This window comes from Eptatretus burgeri, chromosome 12, assembly GCF_056783735.1.
Source record: "Eptatretus burgeri isolate ZD-2024b chromosome 12, Ebu_testis_v1, whole genome shotgun sequence".
Lineage (NCBI taxonomy): Eukaryota > Metazoa > Chordata > Myxini > Myxiniformes > Myxinidae > Eptatretus > Eptatretus burgeri.
In genome coordinates this window covers 92,486,263-92,505,159 of record NC_140972.1, presented here as the reverse complement: position 1 = coordinate 92,505,159, position 18,897 = coordinate 92,486,263, and the positions used below count along the sequence as shown (strand labels likewise).

At 44.7% G+C, this 18,897-nt stretch overlaps 1 protein-coding gene across 2 annotated transcripts in view; it reads right to left on the bottom strand.

The window, feature by feature from the left end:
- The window catches only part of NFXL1 (nuclear transcription factor, X-box binding like 1), a 105,302-nt gene that overhangs the window by 27,701 nt on the left and 58,704 nt on the right, over positions 1-18,897 (bottom strand). For both annotated transcript variants that reach the window (XM_085848875.1, XM_085848876.1), the window contains exons 14-23: positions 13,878-13,998; positions 12,698-12,854; positions 9,771-9,862; positions 6,362-6,383; positions 5,903-6,040; positions 4,216-4,385; positions 3,885-3,954; positions 1,353-1,463; positions 821-907; positions 253-306 (exon numbers count right to left, since the gene is read on the bottom strand). In XM_085848875.1, the coding sequence (XP_085705001.1) occupies positions 253-306; positions 821-907; positions 1,353-1,463; positions 3,885-3,954; positions 4,216-4,385; positions 5,903-6,040; positions 6,362-6,383; positions 9,771-9,862; positions 12,698-12,854; positions 13,878-13,998 (1,022 nt within the window). The remainder of the gene's footprint in view (positions 1-252; positions 307-820; positions 908-1,352; positions 1,464-3,884; positions 3,955-4,215; positions 4,386-5,902; positions 6,041-6,361; positions 6,384-9,770; positions 9,863-12,697; positions 12,855-13,877; positions 13,999-18,897) is intronic.

Here is an 18,897-nt window from a genome sequence, read left to right as displayed (position 1 = left end):
AAATCATTCAAATATGTTCACAGAGGTCATATGAAAACATGTCTATGGCATGACAATATGTGCAGGAGATCCATAATTATGTTTCATTGATACCTGGTTAAAATGGAGCCTGGACATTTGTAGTAATGGTCCATTTATGTTCACAGCACTCATCTATCCCTCTAAAATAAATATAAAAACTTCCAACAAACAACCTCAGTGCACTTAAGTCGGTGTGCATAATATGGTAAAATGTCCATGATAAACATCTACCTGCATTTTGCAGCGCTCAGCTTCCAGTCGATCTTGCTCTTCCAATTTCCGCTGCTGTTGGCACACAAAGCAACTTTACCATTCGGTATGAACAAACAGATGGGTCTTCTTGATTGTATTTACTTACATGTGCAACTGACGGGTTAACTAGCAAGGTTTTAGTTGCTTGGTGTAATCCAGACTTTCAATGGGATGTGTATTCCTGTTGGCAGTCTTGCATTTCCTAACATGGTGTTATTCTCCCAGGTGGGCCTTTGCCAGAAGATAACAAAAAAGTCAGCCCCAAGCATGGAGATCGGACGACCTACAAATTATACTGCGATACATAAACAATTGATATGTTGATGTATTGCAGAGAAATCGCACCCCGTGAAAAAGAATCAATGGACCCAATACGTACTTTCCCTCCATTTTTTCGAGATTCCCTCTTTACCTGGTGATTTCATGTTTATGATTTAAAAAAAAAATCTGCAAATCTCCAAGTGAATTTCCTGATATGCAGAACAGCAGTTTTTCAGGTTCCCAATTGTCCTCAAGTGGGTGCCCACAACAGGTCTCAAACCGTTACCTTTTCTGCCTTGTTGGAGATGTCACGACATTCTGAGTCACAATCTAGGAGCACTAGACCTTGCTGCACTCGCCAACATGCAGCCTCCTGCACAATCAGACAACCATATCCACTCTTTATAGCCAGTTCTGTGTTATCCATATCAAAAATGGAGATCTTTTAATATCATGACACTGCTCGTTCAGCTACAAGAGATAAATATTCACAAACACCATAAGCTGTGTTAATAATGCCAAAGTAATACTTCACCTGTCCATGATGACCAAAAGCTAATTTGTTTTTTTTCCCTTCTCTCCCTTCTCTCTTGTACTACTGCTCTCTGCAAGATTTATCACCATCTCAGGCTACTGAATGCAACGATGCAAAATTATGACTTCTCCCTCTCTCCCCTCCCTATCTGTCTAGCCACACTTTTCTGCCATATTAGGCTGACAACAATACAGGATTTGCAAATGAAAACACAAGCAGCATGATAGAAGGGGAACAGAAAAAAAAAATCGAAGCTTCAAGAACTCCAAGGGTCTATTCACACCTTCTTGAGACGACGACAGGAGCAGCGAATTTTGACACGATGGAGGCATGTCTCGGGGTCTGGGCACGGACCTGCATGGCAAGTAGCCTTGCATCGATGTCCACACGGAAGCTGAGAAATGTGCACAATAGAAAAAGAGAAAAATGAAAGAATACAAATAATAATAATTGTTTTAAATTGACGAGAGTGAAAAAAGTAATACAAATTACATAAAATTTTGCACAGAATACTCCTCCACCTCCCTCGGGCCTCAGTCAACTCCATCCACTCTACAACCACCCTACCTTATGGATATCAGTCCTCACACAATTCTCCCATCTCAACCGCGGTCCACCTCTTGTCCTCCTACCTTGCTCCCTCAATCTATCCGCTCTCTTTTCCATTCTCTCTTCCCCCATCCACACCAAGTGTCCAGCCCAACCCAGCCGGCATTTCACCAATCTCCCCGTGTAGCTCATCTGCACACCAATCTCCTCCCTCAGTTCATCCATTCTCCTTCTAGCCACCCTCTTCACTCCCGCAATCCTCCTAAACCAGTTGTTCTCGCAAGCCTGCAGCCTCTGTTGTCTCTGTCAGTGTCTCCAGACTATAAAAGTAGGCCGGCATTACATGACATCAGAACCTTCCTTCTCAATTTTCTTCATAGCTTGCTTTCTGCCATTACTCCCTCCACCCTCCTCCATTAATAATTTGCACATACCTGAATCCTCCTCTGTACCTCTGTCTCGCACTTACCATCCACAGTCACTTTTCCTTCCAGATACTCAAACCTATTTCCCGGAATGATCTCCTTCCCCTCCAACCTGATGTTCATTTCTCTTCTCTGCTGCCTGACCCACATCACCTCAGTCTTCGACATACTCATCTTCAGCCCATGCCTGCCAAATGCCTCCTTCCACTCCCCCAGTACTTCCTGCATCTCCTGTCCAATCTGAATCACAAGAGCCAAATCATCTGGATAAAACATCCCCCCCAATACTACCCTTCAAGTTCACCTTCCTGCCTACCAGCTCCATCACCATGATAATCATGAGTGGGCTGAGGGTGCTTCCCTGCCTCAAACCAATGTTCACACTGAACTCCTCAGACATCCCAGGACAAAACCAAAACTCTTCCCCTCTTTCCACCAACCTAACTTCTGTTTCTGGTACTCCCATTCATCGCAGCATCGCCATCACCATTTCTCTCGGGACAGTGTTGTACTCTCGGGACATCACCACAAATCCCACTGCCATCTCGCCTTGTACCTCTAACCTCATCTGTCTCAGCCCGAACATCCCATCCTTTCATCCACCTCCTCTTTCTAAACCCCTGTTGCTCTTCTCTGATCTCCATTTCCACACTCTTCCTGATGCCATCCAGAATCCTCGCCAGTTCCTTCATGACGTGACTTTAGGAGCATATTTTCCCTGTACTTCCCCGGATCTTGAACATCGCCCTTCCCCTTCCATATTGGCACAATTAACCCTGTTCTCCACTCCTCCGGAATTGAAGCCTCTCCCACACATATGTTCAACAGCCACATTGTCCAACTGACTCCGACTTTTTCCGCTGCAATTATCATCTCCGTACGCACCTCATCGATGCCTGGTGCATCATCAAAAGTCAGGTGTACATAAAGTACAAAATGCATCAACAATGCCCAAATAAATCAGTGATGTTTAAACTCGTCTGCTTCGGTTGCTTTATGAGAGGCTGGCATTTGAAAAAGAAATTACAGTACGGTACTGTAAAAGAGGAATATTTTGTAGTAGGAATTTTTTTTCGCTGCAATCCCACGAAACGTAATTTGACCTCGTACCCCGCGAAACGCGACTCGACCTGGAGCCCCGCGAAACCACAATTATTATTGTTTTACCAGTCAGTTGTCAAAATTTCATAAATGACTGAAACATTTATAAAACATGCAAATAATTTGTTTTTGGGGAGCATGCATTGATGTGGAATTGTTATTTCGACCAAACACAATGGTTGCAAGGTACACCCCAAATTGAAAAGAAAGTTAGAAATTATCTTTTGTCTTGATCAAACAACATTTGAGTGATGTAATTCATCATTGTTCTTGCCTCTGAGCTGTATCTGGTGGGTTTCAATCTCGACCGAGCTGTGAACTACCATCCCCCATGTTTCACATGCAGGGAGACGCATCATTCAATGTGTGTCGTCCATCGGATGCACATCAAAATGGGTGCTCCATCTCCTACCATTAGCTATTGGACGTTTAAGATCACACAATGTACTTCACAAAGAGTAGATAAACGATCACTGGCACTCTGAACAAATTACAAACTCCTGCACCCTCGGTCGAGTACCTTGAGTCGGAGTGGTAACTCAGCCAGAATGGTAACTATAGGCAATAAACTGTTTCAGCAGACCCAACACTCTGTAATAATGCATGATGAATAATAATAATAATAATAATAATGATAATATTACTAATAATGATAATAATAATAATCACCCTGCTTGATGAACAAAAAAATTCCTTAAAGTTGTTGATAAACATTAACAAACAGTTCAGGTTATGGTTACCTCAAGAGGACAGCGGTTACTGCAACTCAACAAGGATGCTCTTTTTTCCTCACTTGCAGATACCAACTTGCTGTAATGCACATCATGTGTATGCAAAGATGTCATGGCAGTCCATAGCTTATGTAGCCATTTTACAAAGCCAGCCAAAATAAGTTCAACAATAACATGCAGGGTAAACACTCCAAAGAAACCCGAAACACGAGTCATTTCTTCCATGATTTGAGGCTTAACGTTGCTTGGATATTAATCAAAAATGAGTATTTCTGCAGTGAAACGTTGCAAAGGAAAAAAGAAAAGAATAAAAAGAAGCCATGACTATCATTAAGCATACCTGCAGCAAAGGTGAAGCAAGGTGAGCTTACAATGACAGGCAACTTTGATTATCTGGCAACAGGTTGGACAGGGCCCTGGATGGCAAGGCAAAGTGCATTGGTGTGGGCATCCCTCAAGCCGGGGTCTAAGGCATCCCACCTCGCATGGTGGACAAATGGAGATGGGCCGCTAGGAAATATAGAACAAAACACTGATGGCATCTGTTTTTTCAAGAGTGTCTCAGGCTTATGGAGAACCCTGTGTGCAGCTACAAGTTTCAATAATGATGCACATGCACAAAGGATCAATAATACGTGATCCAAAACGTGAATGGAATAACATGTGCACAAACCAATGATACACAAGATAGAAATGTCAACGAGAAGGGCACTCGGTAGAGCGCATACCTCCGCCACGCAATGCCTGATCCACAACAACATATCTGGCCCAATACATTTTTGAACTGTCATGCTATACATCTTCTTTGTCCCTATCTCTCAATGGTGAAGAATCAGTTTAAATATTTTTGTAGTCTGATCCGGATCTTCACCAAAATTGAATGAGTTCGTCCTTGTCACACACCGGACCTATCCACAAAATTTCATCCAAATCCGTCAATAAGTTTTTTGAGCTATCCTGCACACAAACAAATAAACAGACAGAGAGGGGATGAAAACAACCTCCTTTACCTTTGGCGGCGGAGGTAAAAATTAAACACAGAGGCAGGATGTGCTGTATGTTTGCTCTATTCATCCAATTGGAGGATAATCTAGATGCATGTCCAAGTGTCAGGTAATGCAAAACAGGGAGAGACCGCTGTTTTCTATAAAACGACAGGATTCCAAAAATCCTTTTGAATGGATAGATGTTTACAAGAAATAAATATACCCATCAGAGATAGGGAATCCCCCGCCATTGAAAAATAATTGAAATCAGATAAGCGTTTTTCCATTTACAGTATTACAAAAAAAAACATTTTTTCAAGATGGCCACCCTAGTCGGCCATCTTGGATCGGGCCACGCCCAAAATCAATAGGGTTCTTCCTTTTCAGGTGGTACATGTATGACCCAAATTTCAAATGGATATGGCGAACAGTTTATGAGTTATCGCACTCACAGCTATAAATGTTGATGCCCAGCCAGCCAGCCGGAAGGACGGACTGCCCCAGTCGGCCATCTTGGATCGGGCCACGCCCAAAATCAATAGGGTTCTTCCTTTTCAGGTGGTACATGTGTGACTCAAATTTCAAATCGATATGGCGAAAAGACATTTTTTTCAAGATGGCCGCCCCAGTCGGCCATCTTGGATCCGGCCATGCCCAAAATCAATAGGGTTCTTCCTTTTCAGGTGGTACATGTGTGACCCAAATTTCAAATCGATATGGCAAACAGTTTATGAGTTATCGCACTCACAGCTATAAATGTTGACGCCCAGCCAGCCGGCCGGACGGACGACCCGGGTCACAACAATATCCCCCTTCCGCCACGTGGTGGGGGGGGGGGGATAAAAACAATAAAAACATGGACCTATTTCACATTTTATCAAATCAAGTTTTCAAACAAAAGCTAAAATCATATTTCATTAAAAATAAATCAGAAAAAAAACAAAAGACTGATTGTGGTATGCTGTTCAGCATGAGTGTACACGTAAACCACAGGGGCGGTTTTGATGGAGAATGACTGAAGGACCGTCTGGTGCTACTCACCTGGTCATCAGGTGGTGTCCTGCCATCAGCAAAGGCATGGCATGGCTCTTGGCAGGTGTGGTTGCCACAAGGAAGGAACTTGCCACATGGCCGGCCACAGGAATAAGGTCTGCTTTCTTGGCAGGGCAGTGTACTCACCTGTTAGAGCATAGAGCATAAAGAACCACAGACAGGTTGGCGATGAAATAATGGACACACACACACACACACACACACACACACACACACACACACACACACACACACACACACACACACACACACACACACACACACACACACACACACACACACACACACACACACACACACACACACACACACACACCAATTTTTTGGTATTCAAAGTTTTAGCTCACAGAAGAGCTAACTGACAGATGGTAGAAGGCAACACTGGTGAGAAAACAAGATTTTACAATGGACTGCGGATACAACAACGAGGGCATCGGTGAAGCTTACCTCATGCTTTCCCAGACACGAACTGGAAAAGAAAAGTGACATGCATTATGAATAATCGTTCAACTTACCAATAAACTAGTCCAGTTCAACACAAATGCTCATCAACTGCTTTGTACAAAAAGGATGTGAAACACAGAATGAAGAAAAGGAAAGTGTAAGGGAAGAAAGGATGACATGTGAAGAACGAGGCAAGAAGGGAAAACACAGCAAACCAGAGTGTGAACACGATGTGTGCAAGCACGCAGAAGATACAAGTTTTTGGTAATACATGTAAAGGAATATTTCAGAGGTGAATCAATTACACCTACGCTTCATTACGTGTGCAATTGCCCATTGCAAATTTTGAGACGTTCCATACGTCTGATGTCACATGATGTGCCGTGAATCAAAGCAGCAGGATTTATGAATTAGTTATAACTTACTGTCCATCGTCCAATTTGGAAACCTGAGGAGTCAGCACTGCTACCATTTCATTGAAAGCATTTCCATCGATCCATGATTAAATTTTTATGCCACAAATGAATCTGTGTTCTCGGATACTTAGCGCATTTAAGGAAATTAGGTTTGGGCAACACAAGGATTCCAAAGAACAGGTTTTGCATGACAGGGAAGAGCATCATCGTCATAGCATCCTATCACAAAATTGTCTCAGATACCGTTCGTAATGGGATGACGGGCTCGCTGAGAAGCAGCTCGCTAGCTTTGGAGCAGTCTGATCTAGGGTTTACTTCTGGGCCAACCGTAAACTTTCACCCTGGTGCTTCGCAGGCAAAGTGCTGCAGAGATATCTGTGCGATCATTTAAATGGTGGCATGAAGACAGCTGCTCCATCTGCTAGCATTCATTTCTGAGCATCAACATCTCACTTTTGCTTTCAAAAGAGTTCCATTTTGTGGGGGTATGCAGGCCAAATTCAATTTTCTTGCCTTGGTTGAAGGTTGCTTTGGTTGCACTAAGTGCTGTAGAGAAACTTGTGGGAGGGAAATTCTCATTCACGACGACGTTCACGACTAGTTGTGGGCACTCTGATGCTTCACAGATGGGTGTCGGGTGAGAACAAGTGATAATATTTAACACTAGCAGAAAAGCCCCCCAAAATGATGGGTGGCCTTTCTGTAAAATTCACACTATTCAGCCTTGAAAAAGTACAACAGAAACTAGAAAGCATCTGAAAATGCAGAGCCTGTCCGTTTTGTATTCAGACTTCTTCTTCTCCCATATGCTAAACGGTACCCTTTGACAGGTCAGGTCAAAGGGTATGGGAGCATGCGCCAGAGCAGCGCGTCCACTCTCCGCCGGTACTCCAGGGGCCTCAGTCTGGCCATCCCCCAGGCAGATGCCTGGCCCATCCCCATGACATGCCGATCAACCTGCTGCAACCACGAGGCACGTAGTCGGCCCATTGGCCTCATCCACTCATGAGGATCCCTTGCTGAGAGAATCTGGTGAGCAGAATCAGCGTCAGGAAAACGAGTCACATGTCCATACAGCCACAGCTTATGCCCGCGGTCTATGCAGGTAACACATCTCATTTGAGTCTCTCTCAGCAACCGCTCGTTGGCCACAAAGTCCGACCAGCGATAGCCAATGATTCTTCGAAGAGACCTGGTACCAAAGGAATTAAGTCTCCGTCTCAGATCCTTGGTCAGAGTCCAAGTCTCACATCCATAGAGCAAGACTGGAAGCACCAAGGACCTGAAGACTCAGACTTTTGTCCTCCCGCACAGGTACCGGCAGCGCCACACCCCATGATCCAGTGAATCCATGACTCCCCAGGCCCGACCCAGGTGTCTATTAACCTCTGGCTCACAGCTAGCAGATACATGAAAATCACTGCCAAGGTAAGTGAATCTCTCCGCCTTTGACCTTTCAACAAAATTCTTAATTTGTCCTCTCTATATGCTCATAATAAAGCTTTGTTGAAAATTTGATGACAAAAACTCAAATGGTCATTAAAATTTCAGGTCAATGGGATGAAAATTGATGACGTCATGCTGACTTTTGACCTTTTGACTAAATTATTAATTTGGCTTCTCCATCTGCTCATAATAAAGTTCAGTTGAAAAGTTGACAAAAACTCAAATGGTAAAAACGTCACAAAAGCTCAAATGGTAAAAACGATTTCACATTTTCCGAATACACTTCATCCGCACGCACACACAAGCAACTGCAAAACCCCGTCTCCTGCTCCGCGTGCAAAAAGCTTCATTTATTACACAAATTGCTCATCGCTTAATTCAGGCGGTGTATAGACAATAGACCGTTGCAACCCGGATTACATGCATGAAGTGAAAACATGTCTACTGCTTTTGTGCATATGTAATACATCTTGGTTCTACAGCTTGGATATTTCCAATTGCACTGGGCCTTGGGCTGACACCAGAGGCCTGAGGCCTTAGCGCCTTCACATTGTAACAGTGCTGTGTTAGTAACTGAGCGAGTGAGTACGCATCTGGTTCTCAGATTTACTGTTAATCCAAATACCCCTGGCAGGCTCTGCATTGATAAATGTTCTGTCCCGTTATAAAATACTATCCAAACTAGAAGGGCACTCGGTAGAGCGCATACCTCGGCCACGTAACGTCTGATCCACGAGAACATATCGGGCCCATTACATTTTTGAGATATCATGCTATATATCGTTTTTGGCCCCATCTCTCAATGGTGAAGAATCACTGGAATTAAATAATTCTCGTATCCAGATCCGGATTCGGATAGTCACCAAAATCGAATCAATTCGTCGTCACACACCCAACCTGCCCACCAAGTTTCATCCGAATTCGTCCACAACTTTTTGAGATTGTGATATTTCTTAGTTTAGCCCCATGTCTCAATGATGAAGAATCACTTAAAAAAAATTATCGGATCCGGATCCCGATCTTCGTCAAAATCTAATCAGTTTGTCACACACCCAACCCGTCCACAAGATTTCATCCAGATCCGTTCACAACTTTATGAGATATTCTGCACACAAACAGACAGACAAACAAAGAAACAGACAGAAAGGGGTGAAAACATAACCTCCTTCACCTTTGTTGGCAGAGGTAATAAAACAGTTAGAAGAGAGCAGCGAGCTAGGGTCACATCTTCTTTGTTTCCCCTACTCCCTACCCCCCCTTCCCTTCCGTTATTGATGCACGCGTCTGTGCTTTGGCACCTTGGGGTGAACCACACTTCCCTCAGACCTGCCATTTCCTCCATTTATTCTGCCCTGTACGCATTTTTTTCCCTGCACCATGTATGTTCTTATGTATGTACTAGCACAACACCAAGCTATTACACCAAATTAGTACACAATTACAGCTGGGCATGGTAAACGAAGGGCAAACAAGGGTAACTAAAATGGGGCCAGCGGGCTCTGCCCTGTTATTCGGTGCTAGCTCCAATAACAGCAGTGCATGATACCCACACAGGAACAGGAACCTTGCATGGGGAACAAGGCTGGGCCTGAATCTTTGGCCGAGGAAGCTCGATCTTCTCCCAGGGTCCAGAAATGGCAGGCTGCAGAACACAACCATGAAAGCACTCAATAGGTTACTGTATTCAGACTCAATACCTTTTTGGATAGCTTGTCAACATTTCCCAACACCGTTTATATTTATAGTGATGCAAGTCTGTGCAGTTAGCCAATCAGGAACTTATTCAAGTGTCACATTCAGAATAAAGACATTACTAGACATCGGTATACTGGATTTTTAAATGAATTGCAAACATTCGGAGACTGGAAAATCAAAAGTGGTTGATGGGAGTTGACCTGAGATCCCCTGCATCCTAAACCAAGGGGTCAGATGGGAACACGACAAGACCAAACCTTTCATCAATTCCATGTACTGTTGGTTTGGCCAGATCGATAAGCAATCATTACGTACAAAGTTCCAAGCAGATGAATGAGAAATCAGCTGCAGAAGAAGGGATTCCCTGACAATGTTTATTTTATTTTTTAAGCCTTCTTGGTTTTTTTTTTTTGTGTTTTTTAAAGTTTAACCAAAACCAGTCTATTTTAGCCACATCTTATTTCTGTTAGCCAGGGCTGGTAGCAAGATAATAAACTTAAACATAACAATAAACGAGCAAAAATGAAGCATTTTGCAGGAGATAAAGCAAAGTAGAATCAGCAGAGCTTCCGATTGCAATGGAACATCGGATGCCAACTCCAGGCCAATTCAGTACCTTCACAAAGTAGTCACACCTTGTCACACATTGTTGTTACAGCCTGAATTTAAAATGGATAAAATTAGATATTTTTTGTCACCGATCCACACAAAATACCCCAAAATGACAAAGTGAAAACATGATTTTAGAAATTTTTCAAATTTATCGAAAATAAAATGCATAAATATCTAATTTACATCAATGTTCAATGCCCTGAGTTAATACTTTGTCGAAGTGCCTTTGGCAGCGATTCCAGTTTTGAGTCTTCTTGGGTATGTCTGCATCAGTTTTGCACATTTGGATTTTGGGATTTTCTCCCATTCTTCCTTGAAGATTTGTTCAAGCTCTGTCAAGTTGGATGGGGAGTGTTGGTGAACAACAATCTTCAAGCCTTTCCACAGATTCCCAATGGGATTCAAGTCTAGGCTTTGGCTGGACCACTCAAGGATTTTCACGTTATTGTTCTGAAATCATTCCAGTGTTGCTTTGGCTGTATGGATAGATGTTTACAAGGTCTGAGGTCCTTTGCACTTTGAAGCAGGTTCTCAAGGATTTGCCTGTATTTGGCTCCATTCATTATTTTCTCTATCCTTACAAGTCTCACAGTCCTGGCCACTGAAAAGCATCCCCATAGCATGATGCTGCCACCACTATATTTCAGGGTAGGGATGGTGTTACATGGGTGATGAGATGTGCTCGGTTTCTGCCAGACGTAGCCCTTTGCATTCAGGCCAAACAGTTACATTTTTGTCTCATCAGAACACATAATCTTTTGCCTCATGCTCTCAGAGTCTTTCACATACCTTTTTGCAAACTCCAGGTGTGGTACATGTACCTTTTTCTCAGGAGTGCCTTCCATCTGACCACACTCCAATAAAGCCTAGATTTGTGAAGTGCTGCAGAGATGGTGGGCCTTACGGCAGGTTCTCCCACTTCAGCCAAGGAACTCTGTAGTTCTGTCAGTGAGATCATTGGGTTCTTGGTCACCTCCTTGACCAAGGTCTTTCTTGCCGAGTTGATCAGTTTGGTCGGACGGCCAGCTCTAGGAAGAGTCTTGGTAGTTCCATATTCTTTCCATTTCCTAATGGTGGAGCTCAATGTGCTCTTGGGAACTTTCAACACTCTAGAAATAGTTTCATCCTCTTCCCCAGATCTTGGCCTCCTCACAATTCTACCTCAGAGTTCTATGGATAGTTTTGGACTTCATGGTAGAGTTTCTGTTCTGACATGAACTGTTAACTGTGGGACCTTCTATAGAAAGGTGTGTTTCTTTCTAAACCATGTCCAATCAATTGAATTGGCCACAGGTGGACTCCCATCAAGTTGGGTGAGAGTAGAGACATCTCAAGGATGATCAAAGGAAAGTGGACACACCTGAGCTCAATTTGGAGTATCATAGCAAAGGGGTTGAACACTTATTGACAAGACATTTCAGCTTTTAATTATCAATGAATTTACAAAAATTTCTGAAAACATGTTTTCACTTTGTCATGATGGGGTATTTTGTGTCGATCAGTGACAAAAAAAATCCCAATTTAATCCATTTTAAATTGAGGCTGTAATACAACAAAATGTGACAAAAGTCGAGGGGTATCAATACTTTCTGAAGGAACTGTACCTAATGTTCTTGTGCAGATCAAGCACATTTATAACCAGGCATCATCATACCATCCTTACGAGGGAATACTTATTCGGTAATATTTAGATGCAGGAAATTGCCTTCACACGATGATTTTGATCTCAATTAAAATTTGTCTCCTGCTATCGAGATACATATATATATATATATATATATATATATATATATATATATATATATATATATATATATATATATATATATATATATATATATATATATATATATACATCCACCATATGGATTCAAATTTTGCACGAAGCAAATTTCAAATTTCAAAGCTTGCAGTGTTAGTGTAAGAAATTTCGAGGATATCCCAAAGACTCAGCAGCTCAGTGGGCTGTCACCGCATAAGTGATGAGGTGCTCGAGCTTGAGTCCCGGGTTGTCAGAATTTTTTTCACACTAACCCCACGCAGGAATTTATTAAATATATCCACCAGATGGATTCAAATTATGCACTTGGCAAATTTTGCAAACACCAGTGGAACCCCTGCAGGAATGTAATGAATAGAGAGGGTCTTTTGGGTGAACACGATCATTTACCTGAGCAGGTGTAACCAACACAGCATCATGGCAAGGATCAGGGCATAGGTGGCCACAGTCTTTGTGCATACGATTGCAAGGCAGCTGGCATGGTGGGCACTTCCATGGATGACAGCGGTGAGGTGCACGCTTTGGGTGGTGGCATATGGGAGGAGAGCTGCAATTCCGGTAACAGTGTTTCGGGGTAGAGGGAGGGACAATAGGCGAAGCAAAAAAGGTCAAACGACCAATAGTTTATTACAGGATTTTAAAAATGTTCAAACAGCATCATTTAAGTTTTCATTTCGCTGAACATGCATGAACAGCGAAGCGATACAGTGTGACAATTAGCAATTCGCAATAATAAAATCTGCTTTTCAGTGGAAATTGATATTTCAAATGATTACATCAATGATACTTCAAGCTCGCTCAAGTTCATGGAACATGTTATTCCACGCAGTATTGAGAGAGAGGAAAAAAAAAAAAAACAGGACATGGGCAGGGTTTGCGAGCAGCAAATTTGATTGGTCGAGATGATGTAAAATGCCGTAATATTTTGACAAAGTAATGCTAAATGGAAGGGTTTTTAAAATGCCAAAAAGGCGATTTGTGTTCTGCAGTGTTCAAATATATAATTCATTTGAAAGAACAAGATTTTAAAGGCTGCAAAAAAAAAATTCTGGAACTTTACCACCGTTGACGCAGTGTCTTTTACAACACCTTATTTTACACGTCACGTTGGTTCTTCATACCTGTTGTTTGTGTCCTTTATGACGTCCTTCAAGACAGTAAGTTTCCTGTTTGGAATGATTTTTGTTTGACTGCCAGGGAGGCAGACAGACTAAAAAAAAAAACTATCTCACTACTCTCTGAACATGTGTGATCGGGACAAATTCAGAGCCAATGTACTGATAAACTAAAGGTTCGTTTTCTAATTCATCTTCCGATTAGTGTTCAAATTATAACATTCAATATAAATCAAGTTGTTCCTCGATCATAAACTGACATTTGCAGACAGACAGACAAAGTGAACCAATTGCTTAAATGTGCTTTTCACTTCGTGTGCATCAGGTAATGACATATATTTTAGCGGTGATTGTTATTTTACGATTCAGCCACAGCTCTCCTCCAGCTAGTCCAACCGAAAAGGAACCTTCTTACTGTACTGGTACTTGAACAATCTGCCATACTGATCTCAAACCTGCATAGCTGGTTGCAGCGTGGTGGACGAGTGTTCCTTTCACAGCCACATGAAACGTTTATGGAAGAAAATCCACAAGCACAGCGAACAGTAACTTCTTCGACACACGGATAACAGCGTCCTGCACCACACATGACAGGATGAAACATCAATGCTACGAACAAATACAAGTGCTTATTGACAACATAAATATAAATGGCCACCCGGTGTGTGTGTGTGTCATTCATTTTCATCTCCATTTGTGGGTTTGAGAATATGAAACGAAGTCCTCCCAGGACTCATAGTATTGTGACGTCCACGGGACTTGAACAGTCCCGCCAACGTAGAATTAGCCGAAACGATGGAGGGGGTTTATTTTTTATAACCCAAAGATGGCGGTTTTAATCGCTCTACCGCAAACGGGACGAGGAAGGTGGCACGAGTCGCTTTTCACTGAGTTAATAACGTTTATTTCTCTAACCAGAAATAATAAGACTCGGCAAGAGGAGGGATCCGGGGCGATTCGACGGGATGGTGGTGTGGGTTCGGGCGTGGAGAAAACACAAACAATTCCAGTGGATATACAAATCTCAAACCCTCTAAGGCGCCAGGTACACACACACACACACACACACACACACACACACACACACACACACACACACACACACACACACACACACACACACACACACACACACACACACACACACACACACAACGTAGCTGGTCGTGGTGGTCAGGCTGGCCCGTGGTGTAGACGCAACAGTCCCTGGATTGGCGTCGGACGAGCTGGCGTTGCGCTCGTCAGGTGCAGGAGACACCGTGGTGCTGTAGACCTCCTGGTGTCGGCCCAAGTCCGCTCACAGCCGCCAGGGAGCCAGTTCTGGCGCCAAGTTGTGAGCAGGAGAGGGAGGCAGGTCCGCCCGCCGTTCGACCCCGTACTCCGAGCCAGCAGAACCCCAGAGCCAACCGAGGTGAGGCACGAGGCACAGCAAGGCCACGAGACACGATCAATCCAGGATCGAATCAGCGCAACAAAACAGCACGCTCCCAGCACAACAGCCTCCACCAAAACGGTTTTTCTTTACCGATCTTCTTCCTCCCACCCCTTTTCCCCGAACAGAACCTTTTTATCCTCGAGTCCTCGTCACTTCCAATTGAGCCGTTTTATTGGCCCTCCGCCGTCGCCTTCCGCCAATCGTGATCACGGGGCGGAGCCATCCGCAGCACTGTCCTGTGACGTCACGGCAAGCCTCCAGGGAATACTAACAGGGTTTACGCAGACACACTTACCCTATCCCGTCTCCCTATCTAATTACGTGACAATTATCATTCCCCCCTTGAAGAAATGGACATTTACTAGACAACTTATCAGCACTGAATTGCTACTTATTACATCGAGATCCTGGTAAACTCGAACAGCATGGCATACCTAATTAAACATCCTAATTACCCTTTGAATGCATACCCCCCCTCAGACGTAACACTGCCCCTTCCTCTGGTACCGCAGCACCTGCAAGGTATATCACAGGCGCTACCGTACCAGCCTTAACACTTACTGACTCACACCTATTTAACCTAACGAAATAAAGTAGGAGGGGCAATGGGCTGCGAGCCGCAGCTAACTTACCTATACTGCTTAATGTACTACCCCCTTATGGCCTTATCCTCACTGAAACAATCATTCATTTTTTTTTTTTTTTTTTCACATGAGAGCACTGAGCGAAGTTGCACTCCATCCTCTGGATCATCACTCTTGCCCAACACTCTTCCAGTGATCTGGGGAGGGGAAACAAAAGGTTCCACAAAAACACAACACTTATACTTTACATTCCTACTCTAAGCCTTAACGACACTATTCATGGGATATTTACACTTGCCCGCGTCCCCCAGTGGATGCTAATAGACCCAGCGTTACCTGGGGAGCCAATTTTCAAATTTGCTCGCCCCAAAATTATGCGGACATCATGCCCTTGCTGCACAAGTCAAGTTGTGCGGGATCGAGTGGGACTCACACATCTTCACAGCACTCACACCATGGTCATCATCACATTTCTAGGTCATGGTCCCCATTTTAATGATGCAGGCTGAATTCCGTCATGGCCGTGGGGTGGGTTACCACAAGATGATAGGGGCATCTCAGGTGCAACCATGCCCACAGGTAAGCTTTAGTTCAACCCGGACGTTTCTCCGCCCCCGCTCCCTTTGATTCCCACCCCCCTGGTAGCCATCAGCTCTCATCCCGTACAACACACTGGAAGGGGTCTCACTGGCTCCTCTGGCCTTCCTGGGTCGCCAAGATCCTACCCGCCTTGGTCACCCAACCAGACCCTCTCCCAGTTGCCTCCAGACACTGTCACCGTTAGCCACCAGGGGTGAATCTCCTTGATGGGGGTCGCAATTCCCGCTCACCGTGAGCTTCAGCAATCCCTGCGGACAAGCACATCATCCCCACCCACAAAACCCAAATGACTCCCCCCACCCCATCGGCCTTACATGTGACACCTGCATTTCTAACACTTCACCGACCATGACCTTCCCTGTTACCACACCATGTCCAATAAAAAAAATCAATGTGTGCACCATATAATTCACTTCTTAACTTGAAACAACTCACACAGCACTTCTCACCCGATCCACGCACCAGCCATTGGACAGCCACTCGTGCCCGCTTTGTTACCAATTACCCACTGTCCCGATTGTCACTCTAAAACCCAGCAGAACTTACAAACCCATGTCAATTTTCCCACAATTCATTTTTTTCACCAAAGGAGGCACTTCGCCACAATCTCACCAGCCGAGCATGGCCCTATATGCTCAGCCCAATCTAGTCTCCCCGACCCCCGACAGTGATTTCCGGACTCGACCTATGAAAGGGCACCTCGGATAGACCTGGCGGTTCAGCAGGAGGATTCATCCTCTGAAGCATTTGGGTAATGCCAATTTCTCCCAGCCCCCCTCCCTGATCCCGAATCTCCGCCTGTCGGATCGTCACCGATGGCCTCTCGGGCACCCGACCCGCCGCCTCCACGAGGCCAGCCTGGCTGCGCACTCAGCCGCTCGGTGAACGGTGGGTGGATCCTGTAACTCCACTAGCGCTCGGACCTCAGTGTCCGGAAGAGCAGCTAAAAATTTCTCTAGTGCCAGTCTGTCCCATGCCTCCACTGTTAGGTCCCGATACGCGATCCTGACTGATTGGTAAATGTCCTGTGCAGGCACTGTCTCACCCGGCTTTAATCTGCTGTGCTGGAGCTGGGCCCGCACCAGATCACAGTTCGCTGCGAACCCAAACCGACGGCTCAACGCCTCGCAAATGTGGGAGCTGGTCAACATCCCCTCCGCGATCACGTTTAACACATCTGCGGCTGGTCCCCGCAACGTTGCCACCAAATTCCCTGTACGTTCCCGCTCATTCCACCCGTTTAGTCGGGAAATACACTCAAATTGCATCAGAAAAGCTTCAAGGCTCCCTGACCCGTCAAAATTTACCAAGGGGATCACTTTTACGGTGGCCCGCTTCCCAGTTTCTCCCTTGTCCGAATCTAGCCCAGGGATCAAACACCCTTGTGGCTGCGTATCCAATTTCGGAGCCCACTGTGGCCAAAGATGTTTTGTGGTGAGGGTCTCATGGGTCAATTTTGCCTCCTGTTCCAAACGTTGAATGGACCGATTCACCTCTTCCCGCAGGATCTTCTGGGCCCGCACAACCTCCTCCAATGCTCCGTCGCGAGTTTGTAGCTGCTCCTCAACCAACTCGGACACTCTACTTACAAAAGACGGCTCTACCAGGCCTTTATCCAAGACTTCATCTTGGCTCATAATTTTATCTTGTTCGTCCAAACGAGCCTCCAATCCTTTTACCTCCTCCGCCAAATTCATCCCTTGCTTCCGCAGCTCTCCCCATTCTTCTACTTGCAGCTGCATACGAGCATCCACACAGGCACGATGACGTTCCAGGCTTTCATCCACCTTATCAACCCGAATGTTCGTTGCATCAATTTTATCTACCAATTTTTTCCGTATATTTTCCCCCTCCAATGTAATTTCTAACTTTGTTTCCTCCAATCTATCCTCTATTTACTTTGTATTTCCCCCAATTGAACATCCACACACTCCTGCATCTCAGTTTTCATTTTCTCCATCTTTTCCCCCAATTCATCCCTCATTAAATCAATCCGTGCACCCAACTGTTCCCCCATTACCCCCAATTGATCTCTCATTTCTGCCCGCTGTGCCGTCATTTTTGCCATTTGTGTCGTCATTTCTGCCCTCTGTGTCACGAATTGATTTTCCATTTGTGCCGTCATTTCTGCCCTCTGTGTCACGAATTGATTTGCTATTTGTGCTGTCATGTCTGTTATTAAACGTTCCAACATTGTTTGGATCGTCATCGCGCCGGTTTCTGGCGCTGCCGGCCCCGTTACGGGCGATGAAGCACGGTCCACGCTTGGAATGGGGGAGGTTCCAATACTACCCCCGTCTCTCCCTTCTTCCCCCGACTCGCTGCCAGACACGTGGCCTTCCTCCTCAAACATCTGCACATCCGCCATGGTGCAGAAGTCCCGTTTGCCGCCAATTAATTTTAATTTGAAAAATCCTGCCAAAATTTTCCCGCGCTTGCGCGCTTTTCTGTAGTAATTTTATATTCCAATTCGTGGCGAGATTTCAATCCTGGTATATTCTCCCGATACCAAATATAATTTAGAGGGGTTCGAACATCCAACACCCTGACACCAATGTGACGTCCACGGGACTTGAACAGTCCCGCCAATGTAGAATGAGCCGAAACGATGGAGGCGGTTTATTTTTTATAACCCAAAGATGGCGGTTTTAATCGCTCTACCGCAAACGGAACGAGGAAGTTGGCACGAGTCGCTTTTCACTGAGTTAATAACGTTTATTTCTCGAACCAGAAATAATAAGACTCGGCAAGAGGAGGGATCCGGGGCGATTCGACAGGATGGTGGTGTGGGTTCGGGCGTGGGGAAAACACAAACAATTCCAGTGGATATACAAATCTCAAACCCTCTAAGGCACC